A 16,534-nucleotide genomic window follows, 5' to 3' on the forward strand; every position below is an offset into this window, starting at 1 on the left:
AAAAACACCATATTTTTGTTGTACTGCACATTGCTGCAGCTCCTCTTTTCACCCTGTGTGTTGAGCTCTCTGTTTTAGCTACAGAGTGAGACATCTCACTTCTGTTCCATCTTTGTTGGGAGTAGCACATGTGCAGTAGCTAGGTAAGGACTACTAGCCAGTCAGAAGCAGAGTATGAGGGCGTGTCCTGACAGTAGCTAGGTAAGGACTACTAGCCAGTCAGAAGCAGAGTATGAGGGCGTGTCCTGACAGTAGCTAGGTAAGGACTACTAGCCAGTCAGAAGCAGAGTATGAGGGCGTGCCACCCTAGCAGCTAGGCGAGCATTATAACGTGTGTTCCAAAGTGACCACGTTTGTCTCTGAAGTAAAGGCTGGACTACAATAGAGCTGTTTGGAGCAGTTTGTAAACAGTGTTTTCTGTTGGAGATGGTAAGTCCCTTTGGGGGGGGGGGACTTTGGGCTTTTTCACTTTGTAAATCTATAACGTGCACAAAAAAGATATATAACACAATAAATGAAAGGGAAAAAGCCAAAAAGCATAAGATGAGCACACGAGTCAGGGGGTGAGCAGCCTGCTATGACGACCTGAGGCCAAAGCTGCGGCACCGCCAACTGCTGCCATCTGAACGAGGACACACTGCTGGCGGTGGGAGAGGAAACAAAAACGCGGCAGACCAGCCAGTAATTTAGCCTTCTGCTAGCACTAGCTCACAGCTGCGGGCTAATTCAAGTTCATGGTTATGTAGGCAACTTGATTGACAGCATGTCATCTTAAAGGGCTTTACAAAGAAAATGGGGCGGTCATCCTCGTAGAATTGCCTCCATTTAATGGCATGTCATGTGGGCTAAATGAATGATTTAGTACTCGTAAATGGTACTGTATGAAGCCAGTGCGGGCCTGTGCTGCTCGCCCAATGGGAGGGGTGGAGAGAGAGAGGAGAGAGGGGAGAGAGCTGCAGGACCAGGTCCCTCTCTAATTCAAATCTGGCATTTTAAAAAAACAATTATTCTGCCTCCCGCAGCTTTAATGTGGATGTGGTTGTCACGATTATTTCATACTGTTTTTTATCAGACGTTATTTCGGGTGTGTGGAGCTACTTTCTTTATCCAATAAATAATCAGTTAAAACTAGGGATGCACCGAATCCAGGATTCGGCTTCGGCTGAATATTGGGCTTTTTGACTAGGTTCGGTTTCTGCCAAACCTTAGAATTTTTTGTCCACCGAACCGAACCCTACGCTTGTCGACGTAATGACGCCGCCATTGATTACGGGAAGGTGTTTACGTAGGTGGAGTGTTCAATGCAGTAGGCTGTGAGAAAGTGAAAATGGAACTCGTGAGCAGAAACAGTGTTGTTTGGCAGGACTTTCAGTCAAAAGGCGGCCATTCAAGTCGAGCCACATGTTCAATTTGCAATGGTGATTTGTCTTGTGGTGGCGAGGACCCTAAACAATACACAACATCGCCGCTGTTAAAACATTTGCGTATGAAACATCCAAAAGAATATGAGTTGTACATGAAGGAATCTACAGACAGCAGCCAAAATGCAGCAACTTCAGGTACGGCAAAGGAAGGACAGTCACAGCTAAAAATGTGTGTTAACCAGACCATGGCCTGAGCATGGGAGGAGGATTTGGTATTCGGTTTCGGCAGAATCTTAACCAGTGGATTCAGTATTTGGCCGAACCCCAAAAATTTGGATTCGGTGCATCCCTAGTTAAAACAGCCTGGAAGACAAAGATCTAAATTACTATTCTGTGCCAAAAGTTGCCAAAAGTTTTTAAAGGACAGTCAGTCTATTCTATTCTAACCCTGCAATTAATGAACACATGGAGAACAAAAACAGCCTTGATCAGGGTCACTCATAATGGTCGCCACTAGTTTTGCGCCTTCTTACCAACATCACAACTTACCATAATTCGCTCCAAACGCAGTGCTTCGAAGGTATAAACATTTGTACAATCTTTAGAAAAAAAATTCACATTGAATGTGCTCAATCTGTCATCTGGAAACAGTTCATTCCACAACAAAACACCTCTCTGATAAGGTTCTCCTTTCTTCTCTCTCCTCAGTAAAACCTCTTGTTCCTCTCCTGTCTCTTCTGGAAAACTACAGCTCCCACCACGCCGCACACTACGATTCCCAGCAGAGCACACAGCAGAAGCAGGAAGACCTTCCAGCCGGTGAGGGGCGTGCCTCGGAAGTTTCCAGTAGGATCGTCAATGTTGTCTTGTGAAGGAAGAAGGAAATACATTTTCACTTTCATGTTCATTTCAGTCATTTCATGACTTCTTGTCTGATTTGTGGATGATTGTTATAAGTAAGTCCCAGGAAACTTGCTTTTGATAGAGTATAATAAACTAATGGGCACACAGGTGGTAATAAAACAGATACCTGGTACCAGCAAGAACTAACAGTCATGGTTAAAAACAAAAGGAAAAATGTCACCAAATACACTGTAAACCAAACCATCTTTATTTATTTCCTGGTTCAGACGCTGGGTCTTTAGCCTGTTTGGCTCGGTTTCGTCGCAGAGAAAAACAGCTTCAAATAGGGAACACGGGACAACTGAAATCTACCTTTAGGGGATTTAAGGAGGCTGACGCTGGGCTCGATCTTTGTCCAGTCCTGGTTCTCCTCCTCGGGGGTGTGTTCTACCATCAGCTGGTAGAGCTTCATAGAGATGATGTCATGGTTATCTGGAAAATGATGTTCAAGGTGAACTATAAGACAAATCTGTAAAAAGCTGAAATAGTTGATACTGCCTATTATTGATTCCGCTGATACTGTCTATTAGAACACCTCCGACACTAATCTTAATCCTCTTAATGTTGTTTTTAATCAGTGTTGGGGAGTAACGGAATACATGTACCGGCGTTACGTATTCAAAATACAAATTATGAGTAACTGTAACAATTTAAATAGTTGGTATTTAGCATACAGTTACATTGTTGAAATCAATGGATTACATGACGATACTTCTCTGTTTCACGGGTTTATTCACTCTCTGAATAAATTAAGGCAACTCCATGCATTTCCCAGAAGCCCCTATATGAAAACGATAAAAAAGTTGCTATTTGCGTGATCAGTCACAATGGAGTCGGAAACGGCACAACAGAGCCAGGGCAGGAATGTGTTTCTATCTTGGAAATTCAAACAGCATTTCACATTAAAGAAAGAACAGGGAGAACGAAATATAACTGTGCAGTGCAACCTCTGCTTGCCAGCAACCAACCTCCTTTCAGCGTCCAAATGACTCCACCTCCAACCTGAAGAAGCATCTTAAAGTAAGTTATTGTTAGCCAAGGGTAGTCGTCTGCTGTAGTTTTACTGGTCACCTTGCTGTTTTATAGTTGACGTGTGACTTTACATTCTCCTATGTGCTGATTTACTAGCCCCAGAGCCGCTGAAAGACTGACTAGCTCCGTTTGACATGATAGCTAACGTTAGCTAAAATTAGCTTGTGGTAGCTTAGACTGCGGTTAGATTTTTGTAGTATGCAGTTCGGGACTACAAATACAAAAATCTATCTGCTTGTTCAGGTACACATTCAGCCAGTTGGAACAGAAGAACACACCAGAAAAGGTTTAGTAAGCTGTATGTGATGGCCGCATTCCTACACTTATAAAATGCAATTCAATGTGGAAGTAATCCAAGTAATCAGAATCCGTTACGGAATATGTTACTAATTACATTTTTGGGCATGTATTCTGTACTCTGTAACGGAATACGTTTTGAAAGTATCCTTCCCAACACTGTTTTTAATGGATGTGATTTCATTTGAGGCGTCCATTCAGAACTCACCATTGTTTTATGTATGAATCACTTAACTGGCTACAGCCTAAATCCACAAGGCAACTTCACTGGGTTCAGTTCATCTTTAAATGTATTTATTTCAACTGCCCTTCCTACTTGAAATAGTTTTTGTTTCCATGTAGATCTTCATATCCACTCAGACATATGCAAAATCCCTTTTTCTTGTCCCCCGAATTCTCAAAGAAGTTGGACGCAGATCATTCAACTATGGAGCTCCTTCTGATTGGAATCATTTTCCTGTGTCGCTGGGATCTATTACGAAGTACCGTTCTTTATTTTCTTATCTTAAACCAAACTGTCCATGTTTCTAATTGTGTATACTTAGGACTTTTCTGTTTATTTGTGCTGAAGACATACTGCTTCAACTGTTCTTTATTCTTATGGAATTGATTTATTATCCAGGTTATTACTGTATCTAATTTCTATGTTGTATAACAGCTGGGGGTGTGGGTAAGAGAGGGTGTGCAAGCTGTCTGTATCTGTGTATTTGTAGTGTATGTTTGTTATGTAACACTGTTCTGTTTGTGTGTTTTATAACTATGTACATTTGTATTTGGAGGACCGCCCACGAAAATGAGATGCTACATCTCAAGGGGCTATCCTTTCTATACATTCAAATATATTACAACAGTAATGGATACTGGTTGTTTATACGGGATATATGATAAGTGGTTACTTTAGTTGTTTGTTAGTTTACAGCTTCCGAACCTACCAGACAGATCTCCTGTAGCTGCTGAGGCACCAAAGAAATATCCGGTAGGCAGACGAACACCTCCGATGTCTATGCACTCCTTCCATTCATTCTTGTCCTCCACATCAACCATCACCTGCAGGATATAGACGGCATGTAAGCGATGCATTGCAGCACTGCAACAGGTTACAGGATTCATTCAAAAAACACGAGGCTATTAAAAAATAAAAAAAACACGAAAATAAAAATGATTTTAGGTGAAAAAGTGTTCAACCCTTGTGTTGTCTAGCCGTCAACCATGACAAAAACACTTTTTTTTTGGTTTGGTCACTTTTTTAAACATTTTAATCGCTTTTTCTGACGTTTTTTTCTCACACTTTTTTCCAATGTTTTTGTCACTTTTTTATGTTTTTGGGTATTTTTGACATTTTTTTTGTGGTTTTGGCCGGGTTTTTTTGTTGCTTTTTTAACATTTTGTCGTGTTTTACATTTTGGCGCTTTATTGACGTCCCATATTTTCTGATATAAAAGAACGGGTCAAATTTGACCCGAAGACAACATGACGGTTAAACTGAATCCAGACACAAATATGGCCTCAACAATACTTTTTCTTTTACAGAGCAAAAAAAACAACATGAGCGAGCCATAATATGTTAGGTTAGATTATGTCATGTTATGCTGTATTATAGTGTACTCAAATATGGCGAGATTATATATTTAAACCGTGCATTTTTTCCTTAAATTTCTCAAGATATAGACTGGATGTAAGTGTGCATTGCAGCACGGCAACAAGTTACAAGATTTATTACAAAGTAACGAGGCTATTAAAAAATAGAAAACTATATTTTGGGTGAAAATGGTTTAAACTGAATCCAGACAACACGGCCTCAACAATATATTTTCTTTACAGGGCAAAAAGACGACATGAGTAAGTCATATTATGTTAGGTTAGGTTTTGTTATGTTATGCTATATTATATATTATATACTTAAATATGTCGATAGTATAGTAGTATGTATTATATATTTAATAGGGCTGTGTATTGGCAAGAATCTGGCGATACGATATGTATCAGGATACATGGGTCACGATTCAATATATTGCAATATATTTCGATACTGTGCGTAAGGCGATATATTGGGATTTTTTAGTATAATTTTAGAAAAACTAATATTTAAAAAAAGACTTGATGTGCATAAAAGTCAAAGAAGTTTACTTTAGGTAAACAATTCAGTACACGGAAAATCAAACTGCCAGTTTGGGATTGTGGTTCCCAGGTTCTTAGTGAGCTAATGTTTATATGCTGAAGTAGGCCAACGTTCAGCCATAGCTACATTGTTAGCTTCTAGCAAAAAGTCAGGCACTGCTAGGCAAAGACACTAGTGGTGTGTCTCAGCATAGCCATCTAGCGGTAGGGGGTTTAAACACGACATAAACGTGAACCACTGTCTTACATGAATATTTTTGCACGTAAACTAAAAATAAAAAATAGTTATTGCGTTTTTGAAAATCGATACAGTATCGCAATATTTTATTTCGCAATACTGTATCGATTTTCAAAAACGCTAAATCGATTTTTTCTTACACCCCTAATATTTAAACAGTAACTTTTTCTCCCAAATTTCTCAAAATGCTTGTGAACAGCGTAGACTGAAAATGTTCACCTAACTGAACTAAAATGAAGAGAAGCTATGTAATGTATCACTGAGAAAACACAAGAGGAGTTTCTTTACATACAGTGAGTCTTCCTTTGGAGTAGCGAATGGCGAGGTACGTGTCGTGCTCTCTGTTCCTGATCTCCGCCGAGCAGCCTCCCAGCTCCGACGAGCGGCCATCTTTGCCGTGGTCGTAATTCACCGAGCCGTTGTTCACCATGGCCGAAATGTACGGGAAGGAACGCTGCAGCAGAACAGAAAGAATCATCAAATACATGTTTTTTTTTAAAACCGGCATTATATACATATTCTTAAATAAAGCTGATGCACAAATGAACACAGAAAAAGAATATAAGCAGCATGATACACGTCAGGTTACATGTTATACATATACAGACAAAGGCTACCTTCACACTGCAGGCATTTTTAGTCTTATCGGATGTTTTGGATGACTGTTCATGTTTATTCAGAACAAAAATCTGACATTAATACATTATGAACTGACAGCATGAACTCTGAGCAATATTGTGTTCCGAGTTACCAAAGACGATACCCTTTTTCCTCACCTACACTTGTTCCTGAGATTTTTGGTTACAATATGTGTATTCAACTTTTAAATGCAGTAATTGAACCAAACTACATGTTTTGTGAGTAGTAGTAAGTCTTACTGTTTGCCATCATTCCAATAGCTTGCAACATTGACAAACTTTGACTTGTGCGTTTACGTAAATCAAATCAGGATCTGTTTTAGTTCAACGTGCTTGGAAAAAATGGGACATTTTCAGCTGCAATGTGAAAGTAGTTCTAGTGAAATCAAAGCAAACTCCTTAAAGATATTTAAAAGTGTTTAAACAGCAAGGTTACTACCAAAGAGCCCTCGTGCTCAATAATGTAAAATGTGTGATTAGATTTTTTTGCTGGAGAAAACAATATGTGAAAATGTGAATTAATTCTGCGGGCTTTGCAATGTTAACATGCTTAAAACGTTCTGACAACATTGGAATTTAAAGTGCTCATATTATGGTCATTTTCAGTTTCATAATTGTATTTAGAGGTTGTACCTAAATAGGTTTACATGGATTAATTTTCAAAAAACACCATATTTTTGTTGTACTGCACATTGCTGCAGCTCCTCTTTTCACCCTGTGTGTTGAGCTCTCTGTTTTAGCTACAGAGTGAGACATCTCACTTCTGTTCCATCTTTGTTGGGAGTCACACATGCGCAGTACCTAGGTAAGGACTACTAGCCAGTCAGAAGCAGAGTATGAGGGCGTGCCATGCTAGCAGCTAGGCGAGCATTATAACGTGTGTTCCAAAGTGACCACGTTTGTCTCTGAAGTAAAGGCTGGACTACAACAGAGCTGTTTGGAGCAGTTTGTAAACAGTGTTTTCTGTTGGAGATGGTAAGTCCCTTTGGGGGGGGGACTTTGGGCTTTTTCACTTTGTAAACTTATAACATGCACAAAAAAAGATATATAACACAATAAAGGAAAGGGGAAAAGCCAAAAAGCATAATATGAGCACTTTAAAGTGACGTAAAACAGCATGCTGACGAGTAAAACCTGAGCAACCACTCACATCTGTTGCATCATCGTTAGAGTAAGTATCTATAAAAACGGCCAGCCCGTGGAAGAGAGCATTGTTGGAAAACACAGGCCCTGCAAAGAAACAAGCTGGTCAATCCCCTCGAGCCACCCACACACGCACACACACCACACTTACATCCATTCCATGGAGGTCATTGCGGAAGGAATCCACAAAAATAGCCAGGCCAAGAAACTGATCTTGGTTTCCAAACACAGGGCCTAGGATGGAGGCAGAGATGGGGTGAGACAACAGAGATGGGCACACAACTCGAGACACTTTTTATGTGGTCAGCAGTGGGCCTGTACCTATTATTGGTAACACTTTACTTGAAGGTACATAAGAGTGACATGACACTGTCATGACACATGAACCCTAACTCTAACCCTAACCATAACTTGTCACGACAAAAACTGAATAACACTTACTAAAAGAAGTGTTATGTCATAAACGTTCATGACTTGTTTATAATGTTTATGACACGTTCATGACAGTGTCATGTCACTCTTATGTAGATACTTTCAAGTAAAGCGCAACCCAATTATTACATATTTTTCTAATTGTCAATTTCTTTTCTTTTTTTTTAACATAATCACCGTTTCTTCGTTTAACCGCAATTCATTTCTAACATTAGCTAAGGTCTTAAGGTGTATGACTGGTCATTTTTGATTTTGTTTAGATGTGCCATATTGTAATTATATAAGACCATTGATCGGACTATATATTTTTATTATTATTTCAATTGTTAGTTGTTGGCACTTTTCCTTAAACACGTTTATAGCAACAAAAATGATTGGGGGTACAGTTAGAAAAAATGTTTTATGATAATAAAGAGGCGTGGTTTACTTTATAGACTGTGTATTTGTTATTACATTATCTGGGTCACATAACAGTGATATAACCTAAAGATGTATCCTTGGATTCATTCAAAACTTGAATTTGTTTAAAAAAAGTGATACATTAATTGATATTATTAAAATTTGACTGAAAGAGACAATTATGTTGTTAATCACATTTCTGAGACAATTAATTGTAACATTTGGAAGTGCTACAGCTCTAGTCAGTAGTGTTTCTGTGGTAGCAGCGATGACAGCAACCTCAGATTGTAGACACAAACATCTGGACATAACGGGGGGGCTTTCTGATGGAGTGAGCACAATGAGTTTTTATTAATGCTCAGTGTGTAGCATTTTAGCATTTTAGGGAGGGGCAAGTTGGCATGACTGGGACAAACACATCTTTAGATTTACGTTGTTTATTTTTCTGCATTTACCGTTCTTTGTCTTGTCAACTTTCATAAGGAATACTTTGATTATCAGTGGCCTTTGATAATCTACACTCAACTTTTCTTTTTATCCGCTGGTTGAAACAGCACTGTTAATGCAATGGTCCTTTGGACAATGTTGTATTATTTGTGAAAATGATAAATGGGGGGGGGGGGGGGGAAGATTCCTCAGAGTTGTAGCTTTCGTACCATATCACCTTACCTTATACAGACTTTTCATAACTGTGATGCGTTCTTTCCGTTTTACAATAATACAATAATAAGGAAATGAGAAGCAAAAAGGTTACAAATGCACAAATTAATAAAATGACAAGCAAGGTCAGGTTTCTTGTGTTGGCATGCAGTAATTGAAAACTGCAGTAGTCTATGTTGTGATTTCACAACCTACATGTTTTTTTTCCATAAGTGATCCAACTAAATACCAAGCAGGCCTAGCTATTTTTAGCTTTGCCATGCAACGATCATATGAATTTCGCTGCACAATGTATCTTTTTTTTATCATCATCGCAATATTAACTGGCACAATAAAAATATTGCGAAAGGCTCCAAACTATCGCAAAAGACAATATCAGTAGAAAACTGTACTCTAAAATGTAACTGTCATTTTTTTTTAGTGGTGCCTTTTATATGTTGTTTAGTAAAAGAATGATGGAAATGATTTCCATTCATTTGTTTTAAATTCAACAAGCAATGTGTTGTATTTTAGCAGAATACTGAAAGCAGCAGAAAGGCAGAACTGAGTACACTTTAATATCTATAACATTATCGCATATCGCATATTTTCCTCATATCGTGCAGCCCTACCATGAAGGTGAGTAGTGAGAAAGCAGTCTCATTATGTTGGGCTTTTAGTACTTTAGTAGCTCTTAGTAAAATATATTATGCATGGCTTAAACATTTGGTCTGGACTTTGTTCCCGGAGTTTTGTGGCTGTTCTAACATTCAGCTAAGAGATGGCATTCCTCCTCATTCAGACACACTTTGCTTTTCTGTGGAGCATGATGTGTAACTCCGATTCTCCACTGGGCACGTCTGTGATGCGTTCCGGTTGCGCCGCGGGTTTTGTTCCGTCCTCCGCCACGCACCACACCACACCAGGAGCGTCTCAGGAGCGGAGCGTCTTTCTGCCCGACTCGCAGATTATATTGTCTCTACAAGTACTTTACAGAACAATCACGTGTTTATTATTATTCACCTGCAAAAGCCTTAAATAAACTCAAATACATCCAAAACTCTGCTGCCCGTCTCCTCACCCACACCCGTTCCCGTGATCACATCACTCCCATCCTTCAGAACCTCCACTGGCTCCCTGTTTCCCAACGCATCCAGTTTAATGTCCTCCTCCTCACCCACAAAGCCGTCCATAACCAGGCTCCTTCCTACCTCACACACCTGCTCCACCGCCACAATTCCCCCCCGTAACCTCCGCTCCTCTGACGCAAAGCTCCTCTCCCCACCACTCAGGACCACGCACCGTACCTGGGGCGACAGAGCTTTCACCATTGCAGTCCCTCCCTCTGGACCTCCCTACCCATACACATCTGTGACTGTACTGACCTGGACACATTCAAAACACTAATCAAAACACACCTCTTCAGATTATATTTCCACATACAATAGTCTTACATTTCTCACCTGATAGTTACTGGTTTTATTGTTTTTAATTGCTTTTAATATACTTGTTTTATGTGTTGGTTTCATTGCTTATCTGTTTTTAATGTGCTATATATGCTGGTTTTACTGTAAAGTGTCTTTGAGTACCATGTTAAGCAGTATATAAATAAAATGTATTATTATTATTATTATTAAGCTAGTATCTACCTTCCACTCCAAGCACTGCTACAGTTAAACTCTGTGCCTTCTCTTTTCTGGTGTTGTCCTAAAAAAAAAAAGCATGTGCGATGTCTATTATGTTTTTCCACCTCTAAGATGAATCTCTCGTTGTCCGTGGTGTTGTAGAGGAGACATAAACGATATTGGAGGGGTATGTTTTGGTAAATTGACTGGATAGTCTCGCTGTATCACTTCCTGATACAGAATATAAAATATTTGTATAGGACTTTTGAATGTGTGATTGTGTAAAGGTGATCACGAGACATCAATCTTTCGTGAACTTGTGAATTTCGCCAGCCGTCTTCTCTCGTTTTGATGGAGACAGACGCTGTGTGCACGGGGGGGGGGGGGGGGCTGTGTGTGTATCTGTGTGTTTGTGAGAGACGCGTGAGCGACAGAGAGACGGAGGAGAGCAGGGAAAGGAAATGCAGCTGAACGAATACGCTGCGTGTTTTAAATAGCGTTAAAAAAGAAAAATGAATAACGAAACGCAATATGTGGCGGCCGGTGTTGATTGTATGGCGCACCGCCACAAATTAGTCTATGATGTGTGGGAAACACTGTTTAAATATTGCAAGGTAGTAGTAGTAAAAAGGAAAGAAAAAGCAGCTGCCGCAGCTTAACAGTTAGGGCAGGAGCTGCAGGTAACAGGAGGTGAGTATTGCATTTTGGGTAAATCCAAACTTAAACACTTTGGGAGAAGGACCAAAGTGTAATGAAGTAAGATCCAAATGGGTGAGTTTCTTTCACAAAAGTATGAACTCAGTAGTAAAGAACCATGAGGCTGAAGAAGCCAATATTACCTGGATGCAGTTTGTCCTTTGTGTACCAGACAGCGATGCCGTCGCCGTGGAGATTCTTCTTTCCCGACCCATGAACTTTAAAGTGCACATGCATCTCCCAGTCTTTCAGGTAACACGGCTGTAGACCATAAAGAGAACAGAAGTATTTACTTTCTATGGTAGCATTATGAAATAAGCATGAGAGATAGACAATCATCACCAGTATAGATGTCTTTCTAACATCAGCCATTTTCAAAGAGGTTTTGTAGAGTATTTCATTTTATATATAAGTCAGCAGAAAGGACACTTTTGTCCAGAAACAACCCGGACTGAATACAATTTGCAAATGTCAAGTTTACAATCATTCATACATCAATTATGTAAAAAGGTACACCTTTAATTACTGGTTTGCACATTCATTTTTTACCCTCATGCACCAAGATTTAATGTGAGCTCATTTTATATTGTAAAGATCTTTTCCTTGCACAGAAATAGAGAAAATATGATTTTATTATTATTATGATTTTGACTTTAGATTAACCTGATGGAGAATTTATACTCTTCAAAGATGAAATATCATAAGCTTGGATATAAAAGACAATAAATCAGAGTCACAATGGAGATATGAGCCACGTTTGTAGTTTTTCCCTCACCACAGTATTCCAGATGGATCCCTGCTTGCTTCTCTCATCCGGAGTGAGTCGGACGTATGAGCTCGTCACCAACGTGCTTCCCCAGAAGTCCCACTGACTACTAGAGCTGCTGCCAACACCTGCAAGACAAACAGATGACAGGAGAAGACACTGTCAGACAACGATGTGACGGACAGGAGAGACATTCATGTTTTTCTTTTTCAGAAATATCAACTTTAGTTTTCAAAGAAACACAAGTAGCTTTTGTTTGTGGAGCAGAAAAGGCTGCACAACTGTGCGGGTCCAAGTGTCCCAGTTAAAGGTTTCCAGGACAGGGCTCTTTCGCAGTGTGTGCTGTTCCTATGTAAGCATCGTCACACCAAATTGCATTCAAAACATCTGGTCATTTTAGATTTCAGGTGAGCAAATATGCAAGCCTTGGTTGGAAAACATGTAGAACAAGATGGTTACGCAACAGTTATTGTGCAACCATGTGGTGCAGCAAGAAGCTCTTGACTAAAATGGCAACCTTTAGAAATGGGATATATGTGAAATAGAATGTACTACACCATACACACTGAAAGTAGTTTGCATCAATCTTTAGCAATAGCCAAATACGTTTGTCATGTACAAGTAGCCCTAACCCTGCACACTCAATATACAACAATGAAAGAACATGTTGATTCGATTGATCATCCTCTCGTAAAGTTGGTTTTTAAAAAGCATTCATAAGGTTTCTTTTCACCTGAGTGGAATTACCGTGATACCAAATCACAATTTTTACTTTACTCCTTAAAGAATGAAGTAGTTGTCAGATATTTTTCTTTTGAGATTACTGTGTTAAACTCTTAAAAAGGACAAATCCGGCGCAAAATAAACCTAGGGGTTAATAACACGTGTACAGAGTCGACCGTTCTCTGGGATTTGTTTTCATGCTAATTGAATGTGACCAGTTTTAGCACAAATCGCTAATTAGCTTATAATGCTAGTCGTCGGGGCATGGCTATAGTAAAAAGAAATCACTATTTCTACACCGCTAACAAGGCTCAAAATAGCACCACACTTCCACGGTAGCATAATGAGGATCCCTACATGGAAACTGAAGCATTGAGAACTTTGTAAGCGTACAGACAGTTTATTAAAAAGATAGTTTATAAAGACCGTACCGTTCGGTATACAGGCAGGCGCCATCTTGGGAAAACAGTCACGATCGGCCGAACGACGAACGCCGTGCTTGAGCTACGTATGTTACTGGTTGCACAGCGCTCGTCGTTCATTTACAAAGTTCTCAATGATTCAGTTTCCATGTAGGGACCCTCATTATGCTACCGTGGAAGTGTGGTGCTATTTTGAGCCTTGTTAGTGGTGTAGAAATAGCGATTTCTTTTTACTTTTGCACGCCCCGACGACTAGCATTATAAGCTAATTAGCGGCACATTCGATTAGCATGAAAACATATCCCAGAGAACGGTCGACTCTGTACACGTGTTATTAACCTCTAAGTTCATATTGCGCCAGAATTGTCCTTTAAATGGTCTTTCACTCACAATATATTTAATTTGGTATTATGAGAATGGCTATGGCAAAGTTGGCGTAATGCTAGGGTGACGATTGCCTAATTATCAATAAGTATAAATGTTTACTATCGAAATTACGTTATCAGGATGTCAAATTTGTATTGAACTGACTGTTTTAAATATTTCTGTGGATTATATATGACTATTAGGACTACTGATTAATGGATTAACATAGAATAAGAATAAGTAAATTGTCAAATCCAATTTTGTCACAGACCTCCTCTGAAATAAATGATTTGTATGTTTGGTTGTGTTTGTTATTCCCTCATGAGTAGGGCTGTGCTGCGAGCTTCTTTTGTTTAAGAATGAAAAGACGGAAGTACCTGATATGTTGCACACGCCCTGAACAAACACTTCCGTGTCCTCACAGTGTGTGTTGAAGGAGCTTAACACATTTTGTCATAACAATCTACAGATATTTTGACTCAAATTAAATTCTTGCGGTGTGCAGTGCACTCCTTGACCTACTTAACTGTAACGTTTACCTGCAAACTATTTGATTGCGTGCAGGGCTACACTCGCTTTATCTGCAACTTTTCATCTTAGAGCAGGGGGGTGTCAAACTCAACTTCACTAAGGGCCATACTGGAAAATGAGAATCACATCAAGGGCCAGACACATGCAGTAATACAGTCAAAGATAGTTGACTTTTTCAAAATAAAAGCATGTCAGTAAACTGTATGTCTCATATAGCCTTCTCCCTTACAGTTTGGTCGACATAAAGCCCTAAAAATAGGCCATCATAGGGTTTAACAAATCAAGCAAAAGAAAAATGACATTTTAAAAGCCCACTCACAGCTAGGGATGTCACGAGAACCGATACTTCCGGTTCTAAAATAACAAAACACCGACGATGCCCATTTTTTTGAAGCACCATAGGCACCATTAGTAAAGATGCCAGTGTTAGCAGCATCGGTGCTGCGCCTCTTCCAGAACTGATGGGGGCAGTATACGCATCAGAGTGTTCCAGTCGATACATTCAGAAGTAGGAGGTCACGAACAAGTGGCCGAAGTCACACCCTTCTTATTCCGGTACATATCTTTTGAAAAAAATATGAACGAGAGTCAAGGAAGATAGATTCTACCCGACCTAAAAAAACGACAGTTTACAGTTGGTGCACAACTAGATGGGCCAAAATGTATTTTGAACCTAAATTGATACGCGGCCCAGATCAAAACCTGCAAGTGGCCGGATTTGGTCCGCGGGCTTTGAGTTTGACACGTGTCTTAGAGGGTTTTGAACATTTCGAACATCTTCCAGCTATAATGAAGTATGTCACTTAAATAAAGTCACTTGTATGATCCAAAACCGAGAGTGTGTGTTACTAACTCTGTAAACTGACATTTTTGCCGAACCAAGTGTGTCTTTCTAATGTTGTGTCAAAGATAAGTAGCTAAACAGGTCCAGCAATGCTGGTATGACTGAAGTATGACGTTTGGTAGCACTGCTAAATGGTAAATCAATGGTACATTTAACATAAGTTAATAGTTAGTTTACTGTTTACAAGCATTAGTTGCAACTTAATAATAGCATCCAAATAATGTTTATAAATTGTTTACCAAACAATTATTAACCATTGACAAAGTATTATCTTAAATGTATAAACTAATTATTTTATACCACACTAATGATAAAATAACTTAAATTATAAGTAATACTAATAATTAGTAAGCACTATAAATGTTCATTCCATTGTTTGCATACAGTATAATAACTATAAACTCAAGTTTAATTAACTATCAGTTCGCCATTTATAAATTATGGTTATAATAAAGTGTTACCGGAAGTTTTTTAATAGATAAGCATTCTGAGCCGCAGATGTATTGTGTTTGGCTAAATAGCAATTTCACTAACTTTTTATGTGATACAGCCCTGGCTGCTTAACGTATATAACAGCTATATAGTTATACAATTAGTTCCTATGAATGTGCCGTAATACGACATCCTATTACATTAATTAGCCATGAAGTTGCTAATGCCGCTTAATAACTTTTAAAACGCAGAGAAAGACGAAAGAGTGGATAGAACATCAGGTTAGCTAACGAGCTAACTGAGCCGTCTTACCTTGGTAGGGTTTCATTAACGAGTTCTCTCTCTTCAGATGTTCTGTGTTTCCGTCCGTCATATCACAGCACACCAGACACAACTCGAATATCAGAAAGACCAGTGCTGTGCTCAGAAATCCTTTAAAGTTTCCCATTTTGTTCAAACAGCCTAGGCGAGAAACTCTAATAACAAAAAAGAAATGTTCTTCAAAACTAGCTGGTCCCTCCTCTATTATCCTCCGGAATGAAACAACACAAGTACGACGTTTATTTCCCACTTCCTAAACAGGTGGGACGTATTTTTTCCCTTGCGTTATTTTAATATCATACTTGTATGAAGACCAAAATGTTAGCAGTACATACATTCTAATTATCACGATGTAAATGAAATGAAATCATACGGAGGAAGCGTTGTACTCTTTGTGTTTTCGCACGGAAGAGATTTGTAGACGACAGGAGTTTCACCAGCCAATCAGAGACCAGCACATCGCAAATTAAGCCAATCAGGGAGCACTTGGTGTGTACTTTTTTCCCACTAGATGGCGACAAAAGGCAACAAAAAAACTGGTACAGTGGTATGGGAAGTTTTCTCTGGTCCAGGGATACAGTGTGGTCTAACGAAACTCAACACAG

General features: G+C 39.3%; 1 protein-coding gene across 2 annotated transcripts; it reads right to left on the reverse strand.

Annotated features, from left to right (window-relative positions):
- Nucleotides 1-1,238: 1,238 nt before the first annotated feature.
- On the reverse strand, nucleotides 1,239-16,307 carry lman2 (lectin, mannose-binding 2). Of its 2 annotated transcripts, none has more exons than XM_078260027.1 (8): nucleotides 15,921-16,307; nucleotides 12,300-12,418; nucleotides 11,668-11,785; nucleotides 7,741-7,820; nucleotides 6,245-6,406; nucleotides 4,529-4,643; nucleotides 2,580-2,699; nucleotides 1,239-2,229 (listed from the first exon to the last, which is right to left on the reverse strand). In XM_078260027.1, the coding sequence occupies exons 1-8, from the start codon at nucleotides 16,054-16,056 to the stop codon at nucleotides 2,069-2,071; spliced, it is 1,011 nt and encodes a 336-aa protein (XP_078116153.1). In that variant the 5' UTR covers nucleotides 16,057-16,307; the 3' UTR covers nucleotides 1,239-2,068. The 2 variants fall into 2 exon arrangements, with proteins under 2 accessions (XP_078116153.1, XP_078116152.1); XM_078260026.1 differs by lacking the exon at nucleotides 7,741-7,820 and adding an exon at nucleotides 7,885-7,967 and having other exon boundaries at nucleotides 15,921-16,299.
- Nucleotides 16,308-16,534: the final 227 nt, after the last annotated feature.

The sequence above is a fragment of the Sander vitreus genome, chromosome 10 (genome assembly GCF_031162955.1).
Source record: "Sander vitreus isolate 19-12246 chromosome 10, sanVit1, whole genome shotgun sequence".
Lineage (NCBI taxonomy): Eukaryota > Metazoa > Chordata > Actinopteri > Perciformes > Percidae > Sander > Sander vitreus.